General features: G+C 33.1%; 1 protein-coding gene across 2 annotated transcripts in view; it reads left to right on the top strand.

Moving 5' to 3' along the window:
* KIFAP3 (kinesin associated protein 3) overlaps window positions 1-26,949 on the top strand; it is a 147,084-nt gene that overhangs the window by 20,645 nt on the left and 99,490 nt on the right. For both annotated transcript variants that reach the window (XM_041765016.1, XM_041765006.1), the window contains exons 3-9: window positions 2,098-2,252; window positions 4,390-4,445; window positions 4,991-5,132; window positions 8,145-8,244; window positions 9,356-9,480; window positions 11,737-11,835; window positions 25,607-25,785. In XM_041765016.1, coding sequence (XP_041620950.1) covers window positions 2,098-2,252; window positions 4,390-4,445; window positions 4,991-5,132; window positions 8,145-8,244; window positions 9,356-9,480; window positions 11,737-11,835; window positions 25,607-25,785 — 856 coding nt within the window. The remainder of the gene's footprint in view (window positions 1-2,097; window positions 2,253-4,389; window positions 4,446-4,990; window positions 5,133-8,144; window positions 8,245-9,355; window positions 9,481-11,736; window positions 11,836-25,606; window positions 25,786-26,949) is intronic.

The raw sequence follows: 26,949 nt of genomic DNA, 5'->3' as shown, positions 1-26,949 counted from the left end.
TGTCTTTTATAATGAGGGAAGGAGTTAGGAGAGAGGCATACACACTGAAAGAAGAAAATCTATTACCTTGGATAGAAAGAAGATGAGTCAGATTGTTAATATATATCTTGGTAGAAAATAGATCTAAAAAAGGATAGAAAAATCTACTTTATCAAATCAATATACCACTACATACCTATTGGAATAGGTAAAATCCAAAACATTGACAGCACCAAATGCTGGTGAGGATATAGAGCAACAGGAACTCATTCATTATTAGTGGGAATATAAAATGGTATTATAACTACTTTGGAAGACAGTTTGGCAATTTCTTACAAAGTTAGACATAGGCTTACCATATAATCCAGCAGTTGTGTTTCTAGATATGAACTCTAATGAGTTGAAAACACATGTCCACACAAAAACAGGAGAATTAATGTTTGTAGAAAATTTATAATTGTCAAAAATTGGAAGCACGCCAGGTATCCTTCAACAGGCAAGCGGGTAAACAAACTGTGGTGCATTCATATAACCAAGTACAATTCGGGGCTAAAAAGAAATCAACTATCAAGATGTGAAAACACATTTGAGGTACCTTACTATATTAATGCATATAAGTGAAAGATGCCAGACTGGAAAGATTCTAATATGTGACATTCTAGAAAAGAAAAAACGAAAGTAGAAAGATTAGAGGCTGTCAGGAGTTCAAGGGATGAGGGAGGGGAGAATAGGTGAAGCACAGGGCATTTTTAGGCCAGTAAAACCATTTTGTATGATACTGTAATGGTGTATCCATGGCATTATACATTCAAGACCTAGAGAACTATAGGACACAAAGAGTGAACCCTAATGTAAACTGTGAACTTCATTCACTGATAACGTATCAGTTTTGTTTCATCAGTTGTTGTAAAGGCACCACGTGATGCCTTCTGGATATGCAGCTAAAATTATACAAAAATAAATAGTTTAAAAGATTTAAAACTGTAGGAATATAAATAGATTAAAGAAAACTTAAATGGACTAAGTATTGCTGGTTGTCGCATACATTAGAAGCCATTTCTGCACATTTTTTAAAGATTTTATTTGTTCATGAGAGAAACAGAGAGAGAGAGAGAGAGAGAGAGAGAGAGAGAGACATAGGCAGAGGGAGAAGCAGGCTTCCCGCAGGGAGCCTGATGTGGGACTTAATCCCAGGATCCTGGAATCACAACCTGAGCTGAAGGCAGATGCTCAACCACTGAGCCACCCAGGTACCCCACCACTCTAGGGAATTTAAGCATAAAAGGAATTTGTTAAAGACTATTAGGTAATTTGTAGAATCCTGGGAGGACCAGATCGAGGGAAGACTGTTTAGCTGGGAATAATATATAAATCACTATGCTGCACTTATTTCAGATCATCAGTATTTGAATAATGATTTCACAGATGCTGAGGACAAAGCATTTTTCAGAGATCTCTGTCCCAACTGCCTCTAATATCTTGATGTCTCTTCCAACATCGGCTGTCTTCACCAAAAAATAATTCCACACAGTGGCTACTTTGTTAATGTTTCTCTTTTTGAATGTAAGCCATACATGGGTACATCTGCTTGAGTCTTTTGCCACCAATTGAGTTTTCACCTGAACCTAATTTTGTGTCTTCATGGCTCTCCCTGGTACCACAAATCCATGTACATTGTCAATTGTTTCCACCAGAACAATTGAATCTGAAAATACTGATATTATGTGTGTGTCCCAAGTTAAATAATTGTGAGTTTGGTCAAGAAAATTACTTATTTTTGGCAATATGGATTCTCATATCCAATAATGATTAAGACTTCATATATATTGTCAGAAAGACTGTTTTAAAACAAGATACCTGTCTTAGACAAGATATGCTATCTTGTCTAGAAGAGTCAGATGTAGATTTTATGTTCCTTTTGTGATCTTGCCTGTCCAGTTCAAAGAAATCATTTGTTTGCATTTTTCTAAGCCTAATTACATCTAATACTTTATTATATTTTACTAAAAGAGTCTGTGTCAGGTACCTTTAAATACTTTATAACTATTTATTTGGAAGTAGTATTTTTATCACTTACTTTGGTATTACCTGAGTTGGAAATTTTTGATATGCTTACAGCATTCGTCTTAAGAGTCTCAATGCCAACACAGATATAACTTCCCTGGCACGGAAGGTGGTTGAAGAATGTAAACTTATTCATCCCTCAAAATTAAATGAGGTAGAACAGCTGTTGTACTATCTACAGAACCGCCGGGATTCATTGTCAGGAAAAGGTAAGTATAATTCCTTACTTTTTAATGCATAACCAGAGTTCTTTAACTATAGTTTTTGCTTTTGATATTTCAATCATGGGGTTTGTTTTGTTATTGTTTTATTTTATTTTGCCAGTGCTATAAGTAAATAATGAATGAAAGAATAAACCTATTAGTTTCCTGCAGGAAGGCTCTGTATTAGATACTTCTATGCAAAATGATCTGTTTCTGTTTCATATTGTGGTAGGTGTGTATGTTTGTGTTTGTGTCTGTATGTTTGTGTGTGTGTGTTGTGTATATTTCATATTGTGTGTGTGTATGTTTGTGTACATATATGCTGAGGTAAGGAGTGAAAAAGCAAATGTCTGTCATATTGACTCTAGAATAATGAAAGGAGAGAATTTGGGGCGGCAAAATCTATTTTCTCTACACAATTAGATTTATATTTTCTAAATTTCTTATAGAGATTTAATTTATAATTTGAATGGGTTACTCAAGCATTTAAATGTTAAAATATATGTCATATGTTTTCAACTATCCTAAAGATACAAGTTTTATGAATCTTTCTTAGGAAAATATTGCTTTTTCATTCATAATGTCTTCCTTGTTGCCATTCTTCTGTCTTCAATTTCTTCATAAAGAACCAAGCCATTAAAATATTAAAGCTTAAAAAAATAATAATAAAAATAAAAAAATTAAAAATTAAAAAAAATTAAAGCTAAGCAATTATTTTTAGAAGACATCATCAAATATTCTAAACCAAAAATGAAACAAAGTAAAAATACAGACATTTGAATAGAAAGTCATCTCAGATTATTGAATACATATTCTACTTCATAGTACTGATTAAGTTTACATGTCTTTCACCATTGGTGAGTTAAAATGTGGTGCCTTTGAAATAATTCATAAATGCTTAAGTGTTGATTATACTAAGTAGAAAGAAGTAAAAGAAAATTTGCTTGGGCTTTTTTCAAATTATTCTGTCTTTTCTATTTACAGCAAATGAAATGCCTTGTGTCTAACATACACTTTTATTAGTTAGCCCTGAATATAATATCTAATGTGATCAGTATGTATTTTTGGATGAATTAAGTGATGATAAATTTATTTAAAAGCAAAAATAAGCAGTTTGAATTTGATTCCATCCAACTACATAACTGGCATTCAATGTATGTTAATTACTCATAATAACTGCTATAAGGAAAATATTAAGAAGAATTTTTATTGTTTCATGATAGAATATTCTACTTAAGATCTCTATAAATGAGGGCGATAACTCCTTTGATAAATAAGTTCAAAGTGAGCAAAGTAAATCCTGTATTCTAGCAAGAAGTGTGTGTACTTATTTTGAGTTATAGTGTCCTTAAAATTGATCTTTCCTCATGCCTAATTAATTTAATCCCAAGTGCATTTACATTAGAGTATCTTTACTACTAAAACCCTTGAACTGTGTTTTCAAGGTAAATTAGTTTTCTCACCTTCTTCCCCCCAAATTAAATGAATATAAGGAAATTTTCATGTCAACATGGGTAAATCTGTTCAAATCAATCTGCTTATGTAGATATTAATGTTTTGAAGACATAAATGAAATACTGTTGCTATGTTAAATACACACTTATTTTTTAAAAACTATTCCATTTTTCTTTTTTAACTTTTTTACTTGATATTCACTATTTCAAAGCCAGAATCTTGCACCCTAAAAGTGATTGAAACAAAATAGTAATACTTAATTTATGTGATTCCTTACCTTCAGTGATTTTTTTTCCATTTTAGTTTTTATATTACTCAACTTATTAATGTATTGTTGCCTTATTGATTTTCCTCCTCCCATCTTAAATGTGAGTTAAGAAGGGACTATTTTGCTTCTTGTTGGCGAGTCTGGCTGTTTACATACCCAAAAAGGTAGTAACAAAGGAGGAAATGAAATTATGACTTTGGGATCATTTATACTCTCCTTGATATCCTCATTAGAACAGATGGATTATAGGTGAACAGTTTTGAATTTTTAATTTATTGGGAAAAAGATGATTTTATAAACTATTCAGTTTTAAGATCCTCAACTCAGCCATAATTGAAGTCAGCTGCTAAAAATAAAAATTGCCCAGTAACTCTAAAAACTTAGTTCTTCTCATTAAAAAAAAAAAAAATCTTTTTACAGAAAAAAAAGAAAAATCAAGCAAGCCTAAAGATCCACCTCCTTTTGAAGGAATGGAGGTAAGACTGTATTCTGATCTAATAGATAACTGATTGATTGTAAGGTTTTTCCATTTTCCCATCAATAATTCATATAATAACATTAAATAGATATGGAAATTTTAAAAATTATTGAACTTAGAACCTGGAAAGATAGATATTCAGTATTACATACAGGCAAAAGTTAGTGACATGTTTTTTAGATATATTTACTTTGACAAGTAAGTTTTGAAGTGTTTTAAATATTCTTACTGCGTTATATTTTGAAATACCAATTAACCTATTGAAGTAGAACTAAATTATTTTGTATTACATTTAAGATACTTTATATTAATAGGCCAATTTTAGAGTATATATCTTATTTTTATATAATATATAACTACTTTTGTATTGGATTCCTAGCACCCAGAGGTCTAATTTTCCCCTCTATGAAAGGACTATGAGTACTTTGAAAACTTGTCTGTTATTAAAAGGGCAATATATTGACCATAAAATATCCTTCTTTTGACAGTAGCTTTGTTGAACATTGTTGTTCTTTTAGAGTACTTCCTCTTCCTTTCTTTCAGATTGATGAAGTTGCTAACATTAATGACATGGATGAATACATTGAGTTACTATATGAAGATATTCCTGACAAAGTTCGTGGTTCTGCTTTGATCCTGCAGCTTGCTCGAAATCCTGATAACTTGGAAGAACTGCTATTGAATGGTGATTTATATCTATAAATATTAAAAATAGAAAATTTGTTTTATTATATGGTTTTTAAGTTTATTACAAAAGAGAAAGCTAACATTATACCAAAGTTAGGAATGCATTTGTTTCCCAGATCTTTGTTACCTTCTTATGAAAATTTTTTAACTTAAGACCATAACACTTAACTACTGTGAAGAATTCACATATCATTTAATTTAAACAATAAAAATAAAGCATTAATGGTACTATTCTCTTCTGAAGGACTTTTATTACCAGTTAAACTGGTAAAAACTCTACCAGTGTTTTAATACACTAATAGAGAAATGGATCTTCAGAGGTCCTTACTTTGGTTACAGAAATGCTTGGCCCTGAAATTCATTTTTATTGAAAGTAGAAAGTAGAGATGTAAATTTTTTGCATATTTAATAGCCAGTTATTCCAACCTAGTTAGTGAATACTCCTTTCCCCAAAGATTTGAAATGTCTTTTCTGTTAAATGCCTGGCATTCAGTTATTCAATAGATACTTCTTAAAAACCTATTCTTGCCATGTACTGTTCTGGTATATTCATAGGTATATTTTAATGCTTTTTTTTTCTTTTCCATTGATCTATTTGATAATTTGCATACCACTATTATACTGTTTGTTTTGTTATGTTTTGTTTTGTATTTTGACTAGAGTTTTAGAGTAGGTAGGAGAAATGTTCCAATTTGTTGATTTTTTTTAAATAGGTGTTGCTGGTCTTATACATTTTCTTAATAAATTATTTTGAGATTGCTTTATCATATGCTCTAAAAAATTATAATGGAATTTTAATTATGATTGCATTTCACTGATAAATTGATTTTGGGTTATATTTTGGCCTTCAGTAAACTTCATAATTTTATTTTGGCTATTTCTTGATGATCTATGTACAATTCCCATAGCTATATTTTTATTGAGACACTTTTCTATTCTATACTAATGGAGAAAAATGAAATGAAATTTGGAAAATAGGTTATTAGCCATATACCTAAATTCATGACATTATAGTACATTATTTTCCAAAGCACAGTTGACTCTTGAACAATGGAGAGGATGGTTTAGGGGTGTAGCTCCCCCCTCCAGTCAAAAATACACATGTAATTTTTGACTTTTAAGAAACTTAACTGCATATGGTACAGTAATAGAACAAGGCACCACACCTCTCCTTGTCCCCAACCAAAGTTAAGCTGGATCATGGAGTGGCACCCGTTCCTTGCTTCCATACCCAAGAATGTGGGAAGTATTTGTATACATGGAATCTGAGTGAAGGCAGAACACTTTCACCTGTCTATCTAGGTTGCTTGCTCCATCAGAGGAGACCCCTTTTATGAAGTTCTAATGCAGTTTCTGGTTATAGGAGATGCTGGCAAGTAGTGAGCTGCCAGTTCCCTGGAGGAGTTAGTTCCCCACTTAGGAGAGATTTCAGCACCACGGACAGCAACCTCCCTGCTGTCCACTCTGCATCCCAGGTTCCTGCTTGGTGCTCTTGGCCCCATTGTTCTGGACTTGTTACTCCTGGGTGGGGGATAGTGGAGGGCTGAGGGAGGATGGCAAGTTATTCTGTGGTCCTTGGCCGATTCTGGCCTGTGACTGACCATGCCTCACCACCTCAGTAACAATCTCTTCCCAGAGCTGGTTCATATGTACCTCTCAGTTCAAGACCTCGATGAACCTACCTTCCAACAGATAGTGAGTGATGTGAGGCGTGCCAGGAGCAGGCAAGAGCCCTGCTGTCTCAGACTTCTCTGCATCTTTCATTTGCCTTCCCTCCTAGTCATTTGGCAACTTCTATGTTTCTTTCCAATAATAATCCACAGAATTCATACCAGTGTGTTCAAGGGTCAACTGTATATTCTAAGAAATACTGGTTCCTCTGGATTATAGTGGTGAAATACTTTTCATTAATACTGAATAAAAAACTTACCTGGTTCTTTAGGTAGAACTTTGTGGAGCTTTTACATGTTAATGTATGTTGCCTATCTATTTACTTGACTCCAGACAGTTTTGTTCAAAGCATATGGTATACCAGTGCTCTGCATTGTGAGTATTAATAACATTATGAAATGATATTGTAGGATGTTTTTTAGCTTGAAAAGTTCCTAAGTAGATTAATAATAGTTTCATATTCTGAATGACCAAAGAGCAAAAATAAGTTGAACACTTTCATTACCATAACTAATACTAGTAATGCAGTCCATAAAGTACAGTAGATTCTGAATGCCTATTATAGAAAGTTGAATTATGATCTCTGTATAACACAGATATTTTTTAATGCTTTAATATTTTAAGCATCGGTAAGCTGTGTAACAATTCTAATTTGAAACTGGTCTCATTATTTTATGTTTACTTAGCATTTGGTAATTCTCATTACCATCAGTTCATTAAGTTTTTCCCTTTCTCAAGATAAAAATCTAGCAGAGATGTTTATTCTACCCTGAAGCTAATTTTATGAAAGATTTTTTGTTTTATGTCTGTTGGCATTAATTTAACATAATATTAAAATAGATTTATTTTTATGTGTGTAAGTTTTATTTGCTTATTAATTTGCTTCAATGGAGCTAGTGTTAGCCTGCTAAACTGCTCATTATTTTTTAGACTGATTCTAGTTTTTTCCTTCTTCACAAACACATTAAATCAGATGTTAAAAAACAAACAAAAAAATGGCACTGTAGTAGCAAGATTATAAGTGGAAATACAAATTAAAAAATAAATTGTCTTTTTATTTTTTTGTCACTCAATGTACTTACCATGTTACTTTATCTAAATCATATTTTACTTTTCTGTTTATAGTTAGAGACTTAAAGTTACATGTTATGAGTTTTTAAGTAAAAGCTGTATTTCAATTTTAAAAACAGCTTTCTGTGTTGGAAAGAAACACCTTCCTTTTTTATTCCAGTTCTAGCTTAGCTTTGTTATTTATTAATAAGTAGACATTTAAAACCAATCACCCTTTATACTACAGGCAAGGCAAATGATCATTTTTATATGTTTCTTATGTCATTAGAAACTGCCCTTGGTGCATTAGCAAGAGTCCTAAGAGAAGACTGGAAACAAAGTGTTGAGTTAGCTACAAACATAATTTACATCTTTTTTTGCTTTTCTAGGTAAGTATAAAAATTAAGAAATAAAAGTAGAAATCTCTCTCTGTTTCTTTCATTTTGCTAATGATTTGGATTGTGGATTACTGGTTTGCTCAGTCTTCCTATATGTCTGCCTATATGTATGTCCTAGAGTTCTGTCTCTAAACTCATGCTCTCTTTCCCATTCTCTGTCCTTTCTGTTGTTCTGTCCTTCATTCAGTCTGTACTGACCCATGCATGTGCAGAGTAGAATAGTAAAGTGGTTTAGAATTTAAGAGTATGGACTCTGAAAATAGACTGGATTTGAATCCACATAATAGCAGTACTGCTATTTACAACCCGTGTTGATTACATTATTTCTCTGTGCTTCAATTTCCTCATCTGTAAACTGGATAATAATAGTAACACCATTTTTGGATAGTTTTTAGAATAAAGCCTGACTCAAGAGTAAGTGCCAGTGATGTATCACTGTGTATGTATGTATGTGTGTGTGTGTGTATATATATATATATATATATATATATATATATATATGATAACTTTTAGGTATCCATATGTGTTTATTTGTATACATGTATTCTCTGGAAAGTTGTTCATTGAGATTCTGTGAAAAATTTCGAGTTAATTCCCAGAGAATTGCCTCTGTTTTAAAACTGTGCCAGCATTAGCAAATAGATATTTATTAAATAAATACTTGGATGAATGAATTGTATAGGAAACACATGCAAAAACCTGATTACTAATATTTTACTGATCTATATTCTCTGGTATCTATTTTATTTAATATTAGTATTGTTATATTATTAGTTTTGTTTTACAGCAGTCTGAAAGTTTATTTTGAGAGTATCTGAATAGTTAAAATGGTGGTTGATTACAAAAAAATGTGTTTTCTTTCATTTCTAATTTAAAAGTAATTTTATTTCAGGTAAGGATAGTATGGGAAAATATATTTAAAGTAATCTTACAACTTCGGGTCTCTGCCTAGTATACCATGGATGTAGTCATTTATTGAAATATATATCAAATTTTATTTTCTACATCCATTATACCAACGTACAAGTGTTTACTCAAAATAAATTTCCTGAATCTACAAAACATATTGCTTCAAATATATACTAAAATCTCTTCTTTAAAGCTTTTCTCAGTTTCATGGACTTATCACTCACTATAAAATTGGAGCTCTATGTATGAATATCATTGATCATGAGTTAAAAAGACATGAACTGTGGCAAGAAGAACTCTCTAAGAAGAAGAAAGCTGATATCCTTTCAGAGTGGCATTTCACCCCATGGTTGTTGCTATGAGATGTAGATAGGTGGGATAGTTTTTTTTGTTTTTTGCCATTTACATTATTTGGAAAAATAAAAGAGTGTTGATGGTTAAGATGAAGATTGAAACTATCAGAATGAATATAGTTTGATATATGCTTTTTGTCTCTTTGATTAGTTTATTAGAAGGAGCAGATAATAGTGGTCCTGGATAATTGAGCTGGTGATTCTCTTAAGTGACCTTATCATTATATCCCCTAAGATCCTTTGGTTAACTGAAGCCCTGTCTCACCATGGTTTATGTAGTTCTGTCTGTCATAAGTTGACTTTGATTGGAATTAAATTCTGTTTTACTAATTATGTCCAAAAATTCTTAATATATTCAAATCTAAGAGGCTGCAGAATGATAGAACCTATGAAAAGAATCTTAAAGTGCATGGGTGGCGGGCACTGAGGGGAGCACTTGACGGGATGAGCACTGGGTGTTATTCTGTATGTTGGCAAATTGAACACCAATAAAAAATAAATTTATTAAAAATTTTTGTAAATGATGTATTTTAAACTATCTTTCAATGTAGAAATCTTTTCTGCAGCTTCCTTTACAAATTGGATATTTACTCTTTTCTTCAACAGTGTTTCTTATTTATTTAGTTCATTCTGTGGTTTGACATCCTATTTATTATAATGTTCTTTTGCTTAGTGTACTAAAATCCACTTGTCAGTAACTTCTGTCCCTTGAATCTAATCTTGCATGCTAAATCAAAATAGAATAGGGTAGTCTCTTAAACATCACTTTTCTTGTATTTGAAAATATTTATCATACTGCCTCTGTAGCTTAATTTTTCTAGATTATAGGTCCTAGCTTATTCATATGGCTTATTTAGCAACCATACTGGTAATTTTCCTTTGAACCCAATATTTATTGATCTCTTTTAAGAAGTAAAAATATGGGCACCCTGGGTGGCTCAGCAGTTTAGCCCCGCCTTCAGCCCAGGGTGTGATCCTAGAGACCCGGGATCGAGTTTCGTGTCAGGCTCCCTGCATGGAGCCTGCTTCTCCCTCTGCCTGTGTCTCTGCCCAACCCCCCCACCCGTGTCTCTCATGAATAAATAAATAAGATCTTTACAAAAAAAAAGTAAAAATATTGTTCCTATTGTGCAGAGTATCATATATTTCTTACCTCTCCATCATGAAATCCCCAAGATAGTCTAAAAATTCACCCTAATGTACACACAAGTTTGACTTTTCTAAATTAAGATCTTTGCAGGTTTAGGGGTTTTCTGTTTGTGCTATGAGCTTCTGACATCTAAATGGTGTAGATTTAAATCCTATGGGCAGCTCAGTGATCCTGGAGACTTTAGATCATTTCTAGAGTTACAAGTCTCCTAAATACACCTGAAATTCATTTAATAGGAGGTGTATGGAGAGAACCACTAATGGAACTTTTAGTAATTATTAATTAATATTTTGTGATTGTTGAGTGACGGGAATTGATATTTTAGGATATATCATAATTCTGTTAAGTATCAGATATCATTGATTGAAAGATGTACCATTATTCATGAGCTAGTAAGAATGGAAAAAAATGCTTCAATTAACTATGACATATCATGGATTACAAGGCATACTGAAATGCAGGAGATTCCTTGTGTTTTGATACAAGCAGCAGTCAATGAGAGGGAAGTTTTGAAGTGCTTCCCCAAGCACTGATCCTGAAGTCAGACCGAAATAACTAGTTATTTTTGCAGTTGTCCAGAGGGTTACTTGGGGCCATAAGGTATAATTTAAAAATCTTGTTGACCTCTAACTTCAGGATAGTTCTCTTTGATGGGGAGTCTGAAGAGGATACTAAAGCATTTTAGATCTAATCAACATCCTTTGAATGTTCTGGGCATCTGTCCAAGGTGGAATTAAGTATTCTTATTAACTAAAACACTCTCTGAGGCAGCAATCCTTTTGATTCATGGATCCACTGGTATACATACATAAGATATTTGCATAAAATTTCTGGGGATTCAGGTGTTTGGTAAAACCTAAACATGCGTTTACCCAAAGTCTCCAAGCATAACCACGAACCCTTGTTTAAGAAGTTCTAAAATTATTGTGTAGAGATGAATATTTTAAACTATTGGTTATAGAAAATAACTGGGTAACACTGCACATGAAATAGTACTGTTCTTCATAGTATATTTCAGTAGATTTTCTTTGTTTCAATGAGTATGGATGATCCTTAACTTAAGTTGCTTACTTGATGAAGACCCTGAAAACCAAACCTTGAGAAAAGATTATGAAAAAACCTTTAAAAAATACCAGGGACTTGTGGTAAAACAGGAACAGCTCTTACGAGGTATGATTTCCTAAGCAATGAGAAACACAACAAAGTGTTTACACTACATTGATTTTGTTCAATTTTTTTTTCAGATTGGTAAGGCTAATATTAGAATAATTTAAAAGTCTCTAAGTTTTAAGAAGCTGTAAATTCTTTTGTCTTTAGCATGGGTAATAATGTTTTAAGTTTCATTCCATTATTTTTCCACCAAGAGGCCTATTCAGCTCTTTTTTTTAAATTTATTTTATTATTTTATTTTTTTCTATTCAGCTCTTAAATGTGTATATACTTGTAATTTGTTTACTCAGAGAGGATCTTTTAATCCAGTGTTTGTTCTTTTTGATAATGACAATCTGATCTCTCAAACACTAACTAATATTAATTATAACATAATAGTACTAATGTCTTATTTATTTTGTGCTTTCCTAGGAAATCAATATAAAAATTCTCATAGTATTTCTCTTGATTAATAAAAAATAGTCTCTGAGGTTTGTTGAGAGCTCTAACAATTGAATAAAGTTTCACAGCCATTGATAAGATACAAAATTTTATGAAGGTTAGTGAGAGTAATGTAGGGATTTTAAGTGTACATTCCACTCCTGCTTTGGAGTTGACTATTGATTTTTTCCAGTTTTATTGAGGTATAATTGACATATAATTGTGTTAGGTTTAAGGTATACAATGTGCTGATTTGGTGTACGCATATATTGCAAAATGTTTACCACAGTAAGGTTGGTAAACATGTCCTTCACCTCATGTAATTACCATTTTGTTGTTGTTGTTACGGTGAGAACACTTAAGATCTGTTCTCATGGCAGTATTAAAATACACAATACAGTACTGTTAATTGTATTTGCCATGGTGTGCATTAGATCCCTGGAACTTATTCATCTTATGACTGAAAGTTTATATCTGTTGACCAAGGTCTTCCCATTTCCCCCACAACCCAGCTTCTGGTAAGCATGATCTACTCTGTTTTTATGAGTCCAGTGTTTTTAGATTCCACATACTCAGTGAGAACATACAATATTTGTCTTCCTCTGTCTGATTTCACTTAAAATAATACCCTTAAGGTCTATCTGTGTTATCACAAATGGCAGAATATCTTCCTTTTTTATGAATGAATAATATTTTGGGGTGTGTGTGTGTGCATATGTATGCCACATCTCCTTTATCCATTCATCCATTGATGGACACTTAGGCTGCTGCTGTGTCTTGGCTATTAACAATGCCTCAGTGAACACAGGGATACAGATATCTCTTTGAGATCATGATTTTATTTCCTTTGGATATATAACCAGAAGTGGTATTGCTGGATCATATGGTAGTTTTATTTTTAAATTTTTGAGAAGCATCCATTTTCCATAGTGGCTACACCAGTTTATATTCCTTTAACAGGAATTTATATTTAACAGGAATATAAATTGCAGTTTACATTCCTCCCAATTTAAATTCTTTTTTCTCCACATCCTTGGCAGCATTTATCGCTTGTCTTTTTAATAATAGCCATTCTGACAGGTATGAGGTGATCTGTCATGATATTGATTTGCATTTCCCTGATGATTAGTGATGTTGAACACCTTTTCATTTATCCGTTGGTAATTTGTATATCTTCTTTGGGAAAATGTCTGTTCAGAGCATTTGTCCATTGTTAAATCAGATTTGATTTGTTTTGATTTTTTCCTACTGAGTTGTATGGGTTTCTTACATCTTTTGGGTGTTAACCCCATATTTCCTCCCATTCTGTACATTGCCTTTTCATTTTGTTGATTGTTTCTTTTGCTGTGCAGAGCTTTTTTAGTTTGATGTAGCCCCACTTCTTGATGCCTACTTTTGTTGCTTGTACTTTGGTGTCATTTCCCAAAAATCATTGCCGAGACTGATGTCAAGGAACTTTTCCCCTCTGTTTTCTTCTAGGAGTTTTACATTTTCAAGTCCTTAATCCTAATCCTATCTCAGTCCTTTTTTCTTTTGTAAGTCAAATTAATTTTCATGACTGGTGTTAGGGACCCAATTTCATTTGTTTCTATATGAATATTTAGTTTTCCCAGTACCATTTTTTTGAAGAAACTATCCTTTACCCTCTTGAGTATTTGTGGTTCTCTTGTCAAATAAATATTAGTTGACCTTTATATGTGGGTTTATTTTGAGCTCTAAATTGTTTCATTGATCTAATATCTGTTTTTATGCTAATACCATACTGTTTGATTACCATAGCTTTGTGACATATTTTTAAACCAGAAAGTATAATGCCTCCATCTTTATACTTTTTCAAGATTGCTTTGGCTATTTTGAGTCATTTATGGTTCTATACAATTTTTTGTATTTTGTTCTATTTTTGTGAAAATGACATTGGAATTTTGATAGAGAGGATATGGTTCCATAGATGTCTTTGGGTACTATGGATATTTTAATTATAATAACTTGTCCCATCATTGAACACAGCATATCTTTACATTTATTTGTGTCTTCAGATTTCTTTCATCGTATCTTATAGTTTCAGTATATATATTCTTCACTTCTTTGCTTAAATTTATTCCTAAGAATTTTATTGTTTTTGATGCTATTGTAAATGAGATTGTTTTATTTCCTTTTATATAGTTGTTAGTGTATAGGAGTGCAAATGATTTTTATGTATTGAGTTTTTAATCCTGAAACTTTATTGAATTCATTTATCAATTCTAATAGTGTTTTGGTACTCTTAAGGATTTTCTATATAAGAATTAAGTCTTCAGTAAACAGACACAATTTCATGTCTTCCTTTCCAATTTGTATACCTTTATATCTTTTTCTTGCCTAAGTGATCTAGCTAGTTCTTCTAATATTATATTGAATAAAAGTGTCAAGAGTAAGCCTTTTTGCTAATTTTAGAATAAAAGCTTTCAGTTTTCCACTGTTGATTATGATATTGGTAATTGGATTTTCATATATGGCCTTTTTATGCTTACTTTCTATTCTTAGGAGTTTTATCAAGAAAGAATGTTGAATTGTGTCAGATACCATTTCTGCATCTATTGAGATGACCATATGATTTTTATCTTTTATTCTATTAATGTGATATATCGTGTTTTTTTTTTATTTGTGTATGCTAAATCATCTGTATATCCCAGGGATAAATCCTATTTGGTGATGGTGTGTGCTTTGCATTCAGTTTGCTAGTATTTTATTGAGAATTTTTATATCCCTGTTCATCAGGGATATTGATCTATAGTGTTTTGTTTTATGTTTTTCCTTGTAGTGTCCTTATCTGGCTTTGTATCAGGGGTAACTCTTCAATTTTTTGGAGGAGTTTGAGAAAGATTGACATGGATTCTTCTTTAAATGTTTTCTAGGAGTACCCTGTGAAGCCATCTGGTCTTAGGCTTTTCTTTTTTGCAAGGTTTTTGGTAATTGATTCAAGCTGACTCTTTATTAGTCTGTTCATATTTTCCACTTCATGATTCAGCCTTTTTTTTTGAGATCACAAATAATTTTTATTTTTAAAATTTAACATCAATTTGCCAACATAGAGTATAACACCCAGTGCTCATCATATCACATGCCCTCCTTTAATGCCTGTCACCTAGTTACCCTATCCCCCCACGCACTTCCCATTCAGCAACCCTCAGTTTCCCAGAGTTAAGAGTCTCTCATGGTTTGTCTTCCTTTCTGACTTTTACCCATTCAGTTTCCCCTCCTTCCTTTATTTTATTATTCCCCTTTATTCTCCTCCTGCTATTTCTTATATTCCACATATGAGTGAAACCATATGATAATTGTCTTTCTTCGACTGACTTATTTCACTTAACATTATACCCTCCAGTTCCATCCACATCAATTTAAATGGTAGGTATTCATCCTTTCTGATGGCTGAATAATATTACATTGTATAAGTATACCACATCTTCTTTATCCATTTATCTGTTGAAGAGTGGACATTGCTGCTATGAACATTGGGGTGCAGGTGCCCCTTTCTTTCTCTACGTCTGTATTTTTGTGGTAAATACCCATTAGTGCAATTGCTAGGTCATAGAACATCTCTATTTTTAACTTCTTGAGGAACCTCCATACTGTTTTCCAGAGTGGGTGTACCAGCTTGCATTCTCACCAACAGTGTAAAGTAGGTTCCCCTTTCTCCATACCCAGACCAATATTTGTTGTTTCCTGTCCTGTTAATTTTAGCCATTCTTAGTGGTATAACGTGGTAACAAATCATTATGGTCTTGATTTGTATTTTCCTGATGACAAATGATATGGAGCATTTTTTTTTTCATGTGCCTATTGGCCATGTGTAGGTCTTCTTTGGAGAAATGTCTGTTCATGTCTTTTGCCCATTTCTTGACTGGATTGTTTGGTTTTTTTTGGTGTTAAGTTTGATAAGTTCTTTATAAATCTTGGATATTAGCCCTTTATCTAATAGGTCATTTACAAATATCATCTCCCATTCTGTAGGTTGCATTTTAGTTTTGTTGACTGCTTGCTTTGCTCTGCAGAAGTTTTTTATTTTGATGAAGTTCTAGCAGTTCATTTTTGCTTTTGTTTCCCTTGCCTTTAGAGATGTGTCTTGCAAGAAGTTGCTGTGGCTAAGGTCAAAAAGTTTGCTCCTGTGTTCTCCTCTAGGATTTTGGTGGATTCCTGTCTCACAATTAGGTCTTCCATTCATTTTGAGTTTATCTTTGTGTATGGTATAAGAGAATGATCTAGTCATTCTTCTGAATGTGGCTCTCCAGTTTTCCCAACACCATTCCCAACACTGTCTTTTTTCTATTGGCTATTCTTTCCTGCTTTGTCAAAGATTAGTTGGCCATGGAGTTGGTCTATTCCTGGGTTCTCTATTCTGTTCCATTGATCTGTGTGTCTGTTTTTGTGCCAGTAATATTGCTGTCTTAATGATCACAGCTTTGTAATACAGCTTGAAGTCCGGCATTGTGATGCCTCCAACTTTGGTTTTCTTTTTCAGTATTCCTTTGGCTAAAGTATTTTGCTTTCATTTTTGAAGGACAACTTTGTGTAAAGTATATTTGGTTGGCATTTTCTTTTTCTTTTCAGCACTTTGAATTTACCATTCCACTTATTCCTGGCCTGTAAGTTTTCTGCTGAGGAATCTCCTTATGGTCTTCCCTTGTAGGAGATCTTTTCTCTCTCTCTCTCTCTCTCTCTCTCTTCTTACTTTGAAAATTCTTTAAAAAAATAAAAATAAAATAAAATAAATAAAATTATTTCCTGGGACACCCGGGTTGGTCAGTCAGTTGAGCATATGACTCTTGGTTTGGGGCTCCATGCTTAGCAGGGAGTCTGCTTGAGATTCTCTCCCTCTCCCTGTGCTCCTTTCCATGCTTGCATATGCTCACTCACTCTCTCTCTCAAATCAATAAATAATATCTTTAAAAAAATAGATAAAATTCTCTCTTTGATTTTACATGATTTTATGTGTCTTATAGAACATTGTTTTACATGTAGATTGAAATTTTGTGGTGAATTATTAATATTGTGATACTCATATCTTTCCCGAGACTTGGGACATTTGCAACCATTCTTTCTTTCTTCTTTTTTTTTCCCTCACCATTATTTCCTAAGTAAATTTTCTGCCCCTTTCTTTCTCTTCTCATTCTGGGACTCCAGTGATATGTAGATTGTTTTCTTAATGCACAAGCTTGAAGTTAGCCTTTCCTGCTGTGCACCTGCATTTCCACTGCCATGTGCACTTCCATTGTCTGTGATGATACCATACAGTCTCAGGAATGTACATGGAGAGCATAATTAGAGATTCATCTCATATTAATAATTAATTTCTTTTCATTATTGAATGATATGTCATTGGATTCATCTATTAAGGGTTATCTGGGATGTTGCCAGTTTTTCTCAATTACAAATAAAGTCTGTGAACTTAACTGATTGAGCCACCCAGACATCCCACGAGTTCTTTTGTATATTGTATACAAGACTTTATCAGACATAGAATTTGTAGACATTTTCTCCTAGTCTTTGGCTTACCTTTTTATTCTCCTAAGAGTGTCTTTTAGAGTGCAGAATTTTATATATTTATGTATCACAATTGATTTCGTATTTCCTGAATTACAATTTTGATATTGTATCTAAGAAATTTTTTTGCAAAGATTTTTCTCCTTTGTTTTCTTCTACAAATGTTACAGTCTTAGGTTTTACAGTTAAGTCTATAATATGTTTTGAGTTAATTTTTGTATATGGTATGAAGAATGGATCAAAGTTCTATGCATGTCCAATTATTCAAGCATTATTTGTTGAATACACTATCCTTTTATCTATTGGATTGTTATTTGTGAAAAATCCTTTATCCATGTATGTGCATTTCATTTCTGTACTGTAATTTGTGCTGTCCATCACTTTTGTAGCTCTTGATACCCATAGCACAGTGTCTTCAGTATAGTGGCTTTATAGAAAATTTTTAAATGAAGTAGTATTCCTTCAACTTTTTTTCCAAAGGAATTTTGGCTATTCTAGATATTATGCATTTTCATATTATTTTATAATCAGTGTATTCGTTTCCTTAAAATTCTGGGGTATTGATTCAGGATGCATTGAATATATATGTTAATTTTGGAAGAATTGGTTTCTTAACAATATTGTCTTTGATCCAAGGAAAGGATCTCTCTTTCCATTTATTTAGATTTTCTTGAATATCTCATAGTGGTGTTTTATTGTTTTCAGGTTTTTCATATCTTGTGTCAGATTTATCCCTAAGGATTTCATATTTCTGTTGCTATTCTGAACACTCTTTTAAAAATTTTTCAACTGATTATTTGTTGTTTGTATATAGAAATATTTTTTAATATTGGTTCTGAATTCTGCAATCTTGGTAAGTTTATTTATTACTTATTTTTAGTAACTTTCCTTTAAAGATTGCATCACATTGTCCACATAGGTGAATGTATTATATATAAATAAAGATAACTTCATCTTTTCAGATCAGGAAACCTTTTAATTATTTTTTAGTTTGTTTATATGGTGAATTACATTGATTTTTCAAATGTTAATTCAGCCTTAGGCTTCTGTATTAAATACACTCATGTATCCTTTTTATGTATCAGTGGATTAAATTTGCTAACTTTGTTTTGCTTCTATGTTCATAAGGTATTTGTGTGTAGTTTTCTTGTGTTGTAAAATTTTTATGATAATGCTGGCTTCATGGGTTGATTTGGAATATATTCCATTCTCTTTAACTTCCTGGGAGACCATGTGCAGAATGGTGTTATTCCTTTAAATATTGGATAAGATATTCCAGTAAAGCCACCTGAACCCTTGTTTTCTTTATGGGAAGATTTTGTTTATTTATTTATTTTTATTTATTTATTCATGAGAGACACAGAGAGAGAAGCAGAGACATAGGGAGAGGGAGAAGCAGGCTCCCTATAGGGAGCCTGGTGAGGAACTCGATCCCAGGACCCTAGGATCACACCCTGAGCCAAAGGCAGACGCTTAACCACTGAGCCACCCAGGTGTCCCTTTATGGGAAGATTTTAAACTGCAAATTCAATTTCTTTAATAGGTACTGTTCACATTCTTTATTTCTTCTTGAGTGAGCTCAAGTAGCTTGAATCATTAAGGAATTTCTAAATTTCAGGTTGTTCTGTATTAATATTTCCTTATTATTTCATTAATACCAACAGAATCTGTAGTGATATACAACCTCTCTCAATCCAGAGATTGGTAAATTATGTCTTTTTTTTTTTCTCACGATCATAGTTGTTTGAGGGTATCATATTTTTTTTTAATCTCAAAGAACCAACTTTTGGTTTCATTGATTTTCTGTACATTTATATTATATATTTAATTAATTTCTGTTCAGTTCTTTATTATTTCTGTTTCTGAGCTAACTTTGGGTTCAGTTTGCTCCTTTTGTAGCTTCTTTTTTTTTATTTTTTATTTTTTTTATTTATGATAGTCACAGAGAGAGAGAGAGAGAGAGGCAGAGACACAGGCTGAGGAAGAAGCAGGCTCCATGCACCGGGAGCCTGATGTGGGATTCGATCCCGGGTCTCCAGGATCGCGCCCTGGGCCAAAGGCAGGCGCCAAACCGTTTCGCCACCCAGGGATCCCCTTTTGTAGCTTCTTAAGGTGGAAGTAGGATCATTTATTTAAGACCTTTCTTCTTCTATACTAAAAGTATATAGAACTGTAAATTTCTCTTTAAGCACTGCTTTAGGGATATACCATAGATTTTGGTATATCCTATTTTTATTTTTATTTTTATTCCATTCAAAACACTTTTCAATTCCCCTTTTACTACTTCTTTGACACATAAGTTATTTAGAAAGGAGTTAGTTTGTTTCTGAATATTTGGGAATTTCTGAGAGACCTATGTGTTACTAATTTTTAATGTGATCCCATTACTGTTAGAGAAGATACTTTTTATTTAAATTCCAGTTACCATGCAGTATAATATTAGTGTCAGGTGTTTCAATATTTCTATATTGGCTTGGTGCTCATCACACAAAATGCACTTCTTAATCGCCTTCACCTATTTAACTCATCCCTCCCCCCCCCCCCCCACATCTGCCTCCCCTTTGGTAACCCATCAGTTTGTTCTCTATAGTTAAGAGTGTTTCTTGGTTTGTCTCCCTTTCTTTTTCCTTTGCGCATTTGTTTTGTTTCTTAAATTTTATGTGAATGAAATCATATAGTATTCATCTTTCTCTGACTTATTTTGCATAGCATTATAGTCTCTAGCTCCATCCATGTTGTTGCAAATGGCAAGATTTCATTTTTTTCTCTTGGCTGAGTAATGTTCTATATGTATGTATCTCCTACATTTTCCTTAACCATTCATCAGTCAATAGAGGCTTGAGCTGTTTCTGTAATTTGGCTATTGTAGATAATGCTCTTAGGAACATCAGGGGGCATGTATCCCCTTGAATTGTATTTTTGTATTCTTTAGATAGTGCAATTGCTGGATCATAGGGCAGTTTATTTTTAACTTTTTATAGAACCTGCATATAGTTTTCCAGAGTAGCTGCACCAGTTTGCATTCCCACATAGTACAAGAGGGTTCTCCTTTCTTGACATCCTTGCCAACACCTGTTGTTTCTTGTGATTTTGATTTTAGCCATTCTGACAGGTGTGGTGTGATTTGTAATTTTGATCTGAATTTTCCTGATGATGAGTGATTTCGAGCATCTTTTCATGTATCTTTCAGGCCATCTCTACGTCTTTGAAAAATAATGCCTCTTCATGTCTCTGCCCACTTTTTAATTAGATTATTATTATTTTCTGTGTATTGAGTTGTATAAGTTCTTTATATATTTTGGACACTAACCCTTTATCAGATAATGTTATTTCCAAGTATCCTCTCCCATTCCATAGGTTCCTTTTAATTTTGTTGATTGTTTCCTTTGCTGTGCAGAAGCTTTTTATTTTGATGGAGTCCCAATAGTTTATTTTTGCTTTTGTTTCCCTTGCCTCAAGAGACATATCTAGAAAGAAGTTGTTATTGTCTTCCTAGTCAATGTCTAGGAAGTTACTGCTGTGTTCTTTAGGATTTTTATGGTTTCAGGTCTCACATTTAGGTATTTGATACATTTTAAATGTATTTTTGTATAGGATGTAGCAAAGTGGTACAGTTTCATTCTTTTGCATGTTGCTGTTCAGTTTTTGCAACACTATTTGTTAAAGAGACATTTTTCTCATTGGATATTCTTTCCTGCTTTGTCAAAGATTAATTGAGCACATAATTGTAGGTTCACTTCTGGGTTTTCTGTTTGTTCTCTTGATCTATGTGTCTATTTTTGTGCCAGTATCATACTGTTTTGAACACTACAAATATAACTTGTAATATTTGTATTACATACATTATATGCTTTGTAATATAACTTGAAGTCCAGAATTGTGATGCCTCCAGCTTTGCTTTTCTTTCTCAAGGTTGCTTTGGCTACTTGGGGTATTTTGTGGTTTTATACAAATTATAGGATTGTTCTAGCTCTGTGAAAAATGCTATTAGTAGTTTGATAAGGATTGCATTTAAATGTGTAGATTGCTTTGGACATTACAAATATTTTAACAATGTTTGTTTTCTCAGTCCATGAGCATGGAATGTCTTTTAATTTCTTTGTGTTGTTTTCAATTTCTATATAGAGTATTATGTCATCTGCAAGTAGTGAAAGTTTCACTTCTTCCTTGCCAAGTTGGATGCATTTTATTTATTTTTGTTGTCTGATTGCTGTGGCCAGGACTTTCAGTACTATGTTAAATAACATAGGTGACAGTGGATATCCTTGTCTTGTTCCTGACCATCAAGGAGACACTCTCAGTTTTTCCCCATTGAGGATGATATTAGCTGTAGATTTTTATAGATGGCATTTATTAAGTTGAAGTATGTTTGCTCTAAACCTACTTTGTTGAGGGTTTTTATCATGAATGGATGTAGTACTTTGTCAAATGCTTTTTTTGCTTCTATTGAAAGGAACATATGGTTCTTGTCCTTTCGTTTATTAATGTGGTATATCCTCTTGATTGATTTGTGAATATTGAACCACCCTTGCAACCCAAGGTCCTTTGGTCCTTTCTCTTTCTTCTTTAGGTCCTTTCTCTTCTTTTTGAGAAGGCTGGCTAGAAGTTTATCAGTTTTATTAATATTTTCAGAGGACTAGTCCTGGTTTTTCATCTGTTCTATTGTTGTTGGGTTGTTGTTGTGGTTTTTTGTAGTCATTGTTTTAGTTTTTATATCATTTATTTCTATTCTAAACATTATTATTTCCTTCTTCTGCTGTCTTTAGGCTTCATTTGTTGTTCTTTTTCTAGCTCCCTTAGGTATAAAGTTAGGTTGTTTATTTGATATTTTTCTTGTTTGGCTTTCCTGGTCTCTTGGTTCCATCTCTTGAACTCTAGAGTTCTTTTGAGTTCTGCCAAGATTTTCCCTCTCTGTGTCATGACCTGGAAACTCTCAAGGCATTATTCTGGGGCAATCATAGGGCCATCTCACTTCTTATCTGTTGGGTCACTGTCCTTCATTATCTGATGTCCATTGTTGTGAAAATCTTTATTTTGTATATTTTCATCTGGTTGTTGTCATTGTTATTTCAGGTAAGAATTTAAATCTGGTACCCATTACTCTGTTGTGTTAACTTCCTAGAGCTGCCAAAACAAAGTACCACAAACTGGCTCATTTAATAAAACAACAGAAATTTATTTTCTCACCGTTTCTGAAAATTAGAAAGCCAAAATCACAGTGTTAGCAGGACCATATTCCCCCCGAAGGCTCCAGAATCCTTCCTTTTCTCTTCCTAGGTTTTGGTGGCTTCCACTAATCCTCAATATTTCTTGGCTCATAGCCATATCACTCTATTCTCTGCCTCCATCCTCACGTGGCCACCCTCCCCCTGTATCCGTGTCCTCTCCTCTTCTTATAAGGACACAAGTCATTGAATTTGAGGTCCACCCTGGCCCATTACGACCTTATCTTAACTAATTACCTCTGCAAAGACCCATTTATAAATAGGGTCAGATTCTAAGTTTCAATGGAGCATGAATTTTGGGAGATCACTGTTCAACCCATTATATTTCTCTTGATTATAAGCAGAAGTCTACTATATGCTTTTCAATGCAACTTCATTTAGAAAAAATTTTTTTAGAGAAATTGATTCATTGAGTGCAAAAACACTGTTTAAATCAGAGAGCATTCAACACAATTTTTTAATTCCCAGGGTGTTTGTTTTGTTTTGTTTTTATTTATTCATGAGAGAGTGAGAGAGAGAGAGAGAGAGAGAGAGAGAGAGGCAGAGACACAGGCAGAGGGAGAAGCAGGCTCCATGCAGGGAGCTGGACGTGGGACTCGATCCTGGTTCTCCATGATCACACCCTGGGCCGAAGGCAGCTCTAAACCGCTGAGCCACCCAGGCTGCCCTAATTCCCAGTTTTTTAACTGTATTGCTTGGTTTCAGACAGAGAATCAAGCCTTTTCTTGACATGAATATTAGGGGAACAGATCTAAAATACATCAAAAATAGTCACACAATCATCCCACACCTTCTGTCCATGCAAAGACAGCATGGAAAATGGCATCAGAATGATCTTGCAGAAACTTCCTAAATGAAAACACCCCAGTCACCTGCTCTTAAGGTTGAGCATGGCTACCACAGAACCCCATCCAAAGATCCTGGGCAACGCATGTGTGTAGCCAAAAAACATATGGGGCTGAAAAAGCCCACCGTCCCTGGAGCAGGTCTAAGTTTTGAGGACACTCCCCTCCCTCCCATCTGAAAGAGACTTTAGATTTCACACAACTGTAAAACCTTTTAATAGTGCCTTCCATGGGGATCCCTGGGTGGTACAGCGGTTTAGCGCCTGCCTTTGGCCCAGGGCGCGATCCTGGAGACCCGGGATCGAATCCCACATCAGGCTCCCGGTGCATGGAGCCTGCTTCTCCCTCTGCCTGTGTCTCTGCCTCTCTCTCTCTCTCTCTCTCTGTGACTATCATAAATAATAAAATAAAAAAAATTAAAAAAAAATAAATAGTGCCTTCCATGAAAAGTCAGTATGATGCAGTAGTATAAATATGTGAGCTTTGGGTTCTGATAGGCTTGATTTTAATTTAGCTCCATCACTTTTTTGCTGTGTGGATAGGTTAAGTTATTTAACTTCTCTGAATCTGAAGTTGCCCATCTGTAAAATTTGTAATAAATACTTCTTTCACCATAAATTATCTTAAAGATAAAATGGTTTACTGTTTATATATCAACTAGTACAGTGCCTGTCATACAGTAGCCCTAATTACTGCCTTTACAGCTCAAATATTTGCTAAATAAATTAAATATTTACAACTATTGCATATATTTCTTATTTTCATAAAGGTATAGAAATAGCTTATAAGAATGCATGAAGTGAAATGCTAAAGTAATGCAACCAAGATTATAGGATTGCGTTGGTCATAATAGCCTACAAATTCTGATAGAAATCTTTTAAGTCTTAACTGAAGCTTCCCATCAGTCAAGGCAAAATGGAAAACAACATATGTTACAAATTCTGTCAAAAGGGAAGAATCATATGAGTTTATTGGAAGAACCTAAGCATTTTTATTAGAGGTGTCTAAAAGAAATTTTACTTAGAACTAGTAGAAAATGCCTTAACTTTGTCTAGTATAACAATTGTATTACTGAACTTAATATGGCATTTTCTGTAGTAACTATCAGAAAATCAGTTTGGATATGTAAAATAGATTTTACTATCCTCATATTTAGGTATAGCTATTTTACATGTTTTGGATTATAGTTCTTTTTGTTGTTTTTAACATCTAGTGTTATATTAGTTTCAGGTGTACATTGTAGTGATTCAACACTTCCATACATCACCCTATGCTTATCAAAAGTGCACTTCTTAATCTCCATCACCTATTTCAGTCATTCCTCTTCCCACCTCTCCTCTGGTAATCATCAGTTTTTTCTTAGAGTATAGTTCTTTTTAACATTGCAGCTGCTTGTTATTGAAGTTTTACCTTGTTTTCTACACATATACAATTCTTTCCCCCTGTTTTATTATATAGTAACATGTACCTTTAATACCATTTGCTTACTATTAAGCTTTAAAGAATCATTATCTTATTTTGGTTAGTGTCCTCAGCATCATAAGAAAATTATTTTATGTATGTATACTTTTTGTTTATTTTGTATAACATACATGTATTTCTCAATAATAACAAATGTTTTCTAATGAGCCAATTAATAATATTTTCAAAATAATGTATTCTCTTCTTAGAACTATGTGTTACTATACTGAGTAGAAATGATTAAGTTGTTGATTCAATATGCCAGTCACTTAACACTTATCTATTTTACTCTTCTAGTTGCTCTTTATTTGCTTCTGAATCTTGCTGAAGATACACGTACAGAACTGAAGATGAGGAACAAGAACATAGTTCACATGCTGGTGAAGGCTCTTGATCGGGACAATTTTGAGCTACTTATCCTAGTTGTGTCATTCTTGAAGAAACTCAGCATCTTTATGGAGAATAAAAATGATATGGTAATATATTTAAATAGTCCATGTCCACTATTTTCAGGTTTGAATGTGTTGATAAAAAGTAAACACATTATATCCCTACTGAGATAATTCTGAATGAAAATTTCACAATAGCAGTAATTCACTTAAATGGCTTCATTAGGAAATATATTCCTTATTATTTCATATCCCACTTAATTGAGACTATTTGGATAAAAATTTTTTCCTAATATATTGCATAGGATGTATATTTCCATAATATGTAGAAAGTAATTTATATTCTAAGATTGTGCTTCAGAATCACCTGGCTTATTATTTTCCCCTTACATTATCTTCTCTCCTACATTTCTGATATTAGTGTGTAGAATTACAGTCTAGCCCGATTCCTCCTTATTAACCTGCCATTCTAGTTGGTTGCTTCAACCTGTTTATTTGGCTTCTTAAGATCTCGTAAAGCTATACCTTTCTTTCTCTGTTTTATTAGTTCATGCCCTCTTTATTTATACCCTTTGCATTTTCTTGTTTGAAGTATTATAGTAAGTTCCTGTTTGCCATCTTATATTGTGGTGATGCAGCGGTCTTTAAGAAATACAAGTTGATTATATATAGTACTTCTGAAAAATATACACAATTCAGAAATAATGTAAAGACGGAATAAAAGTTATCTGCTTTTTTTCACATTAAAAAGTCTTTGTAGGGAATATAAAGGAAGGGAAAAGAAATGTTGGGAAATATCAGGAAGGGAGACAGAACATAAAGACTCCTAACTCTGGGAAACGAACTAGTGAGGCGGACACTTGACGGGATGAGCACTGGGTGTTTTTCTGTATGTTAGTAAATTGAACACCAATAAAAATTAATTAAAAAAAAAGTCTTTGTAAACACAGTGTTACATTACATAGATCATATATTAACCATACCTTGTTTTCAGATATTTAGGTTGTTTATAATTATAGCTATTATAAATAACACTTGAGTGAATACATTTGTACATGCCTCACTGTCTATAGTTCTGATTAATTGCTTAGATTCCTAGAAATGAAATTGTTAGATCATTGGCCTTAACTACATTGAGGACCATTTTAGAAGTATATGCTAATACAAGTCATTGTATCACTGTGTATTATTGGTGTAACTGGATTCTCCTTCAGATAATCATAATATATAGTATTTCTACCTGCTCTTTTT

Source organism: Vulpes lagopus, chromosome 1, assembly GCF_018345385.1.
Source record: "Vulpes lagopus strain Blue_001 chromosome 1, ASM1834538v1, whole genome shotgun sequence".
NCBI lineage: Eukaryota > Metazoa > Chordata > Mammalia > Carnivora > Canidae > Vulpes > Vulpes lagopus.
This window is presented reverse-complemented; position numbering and strand designations above follow the sequence as displayed.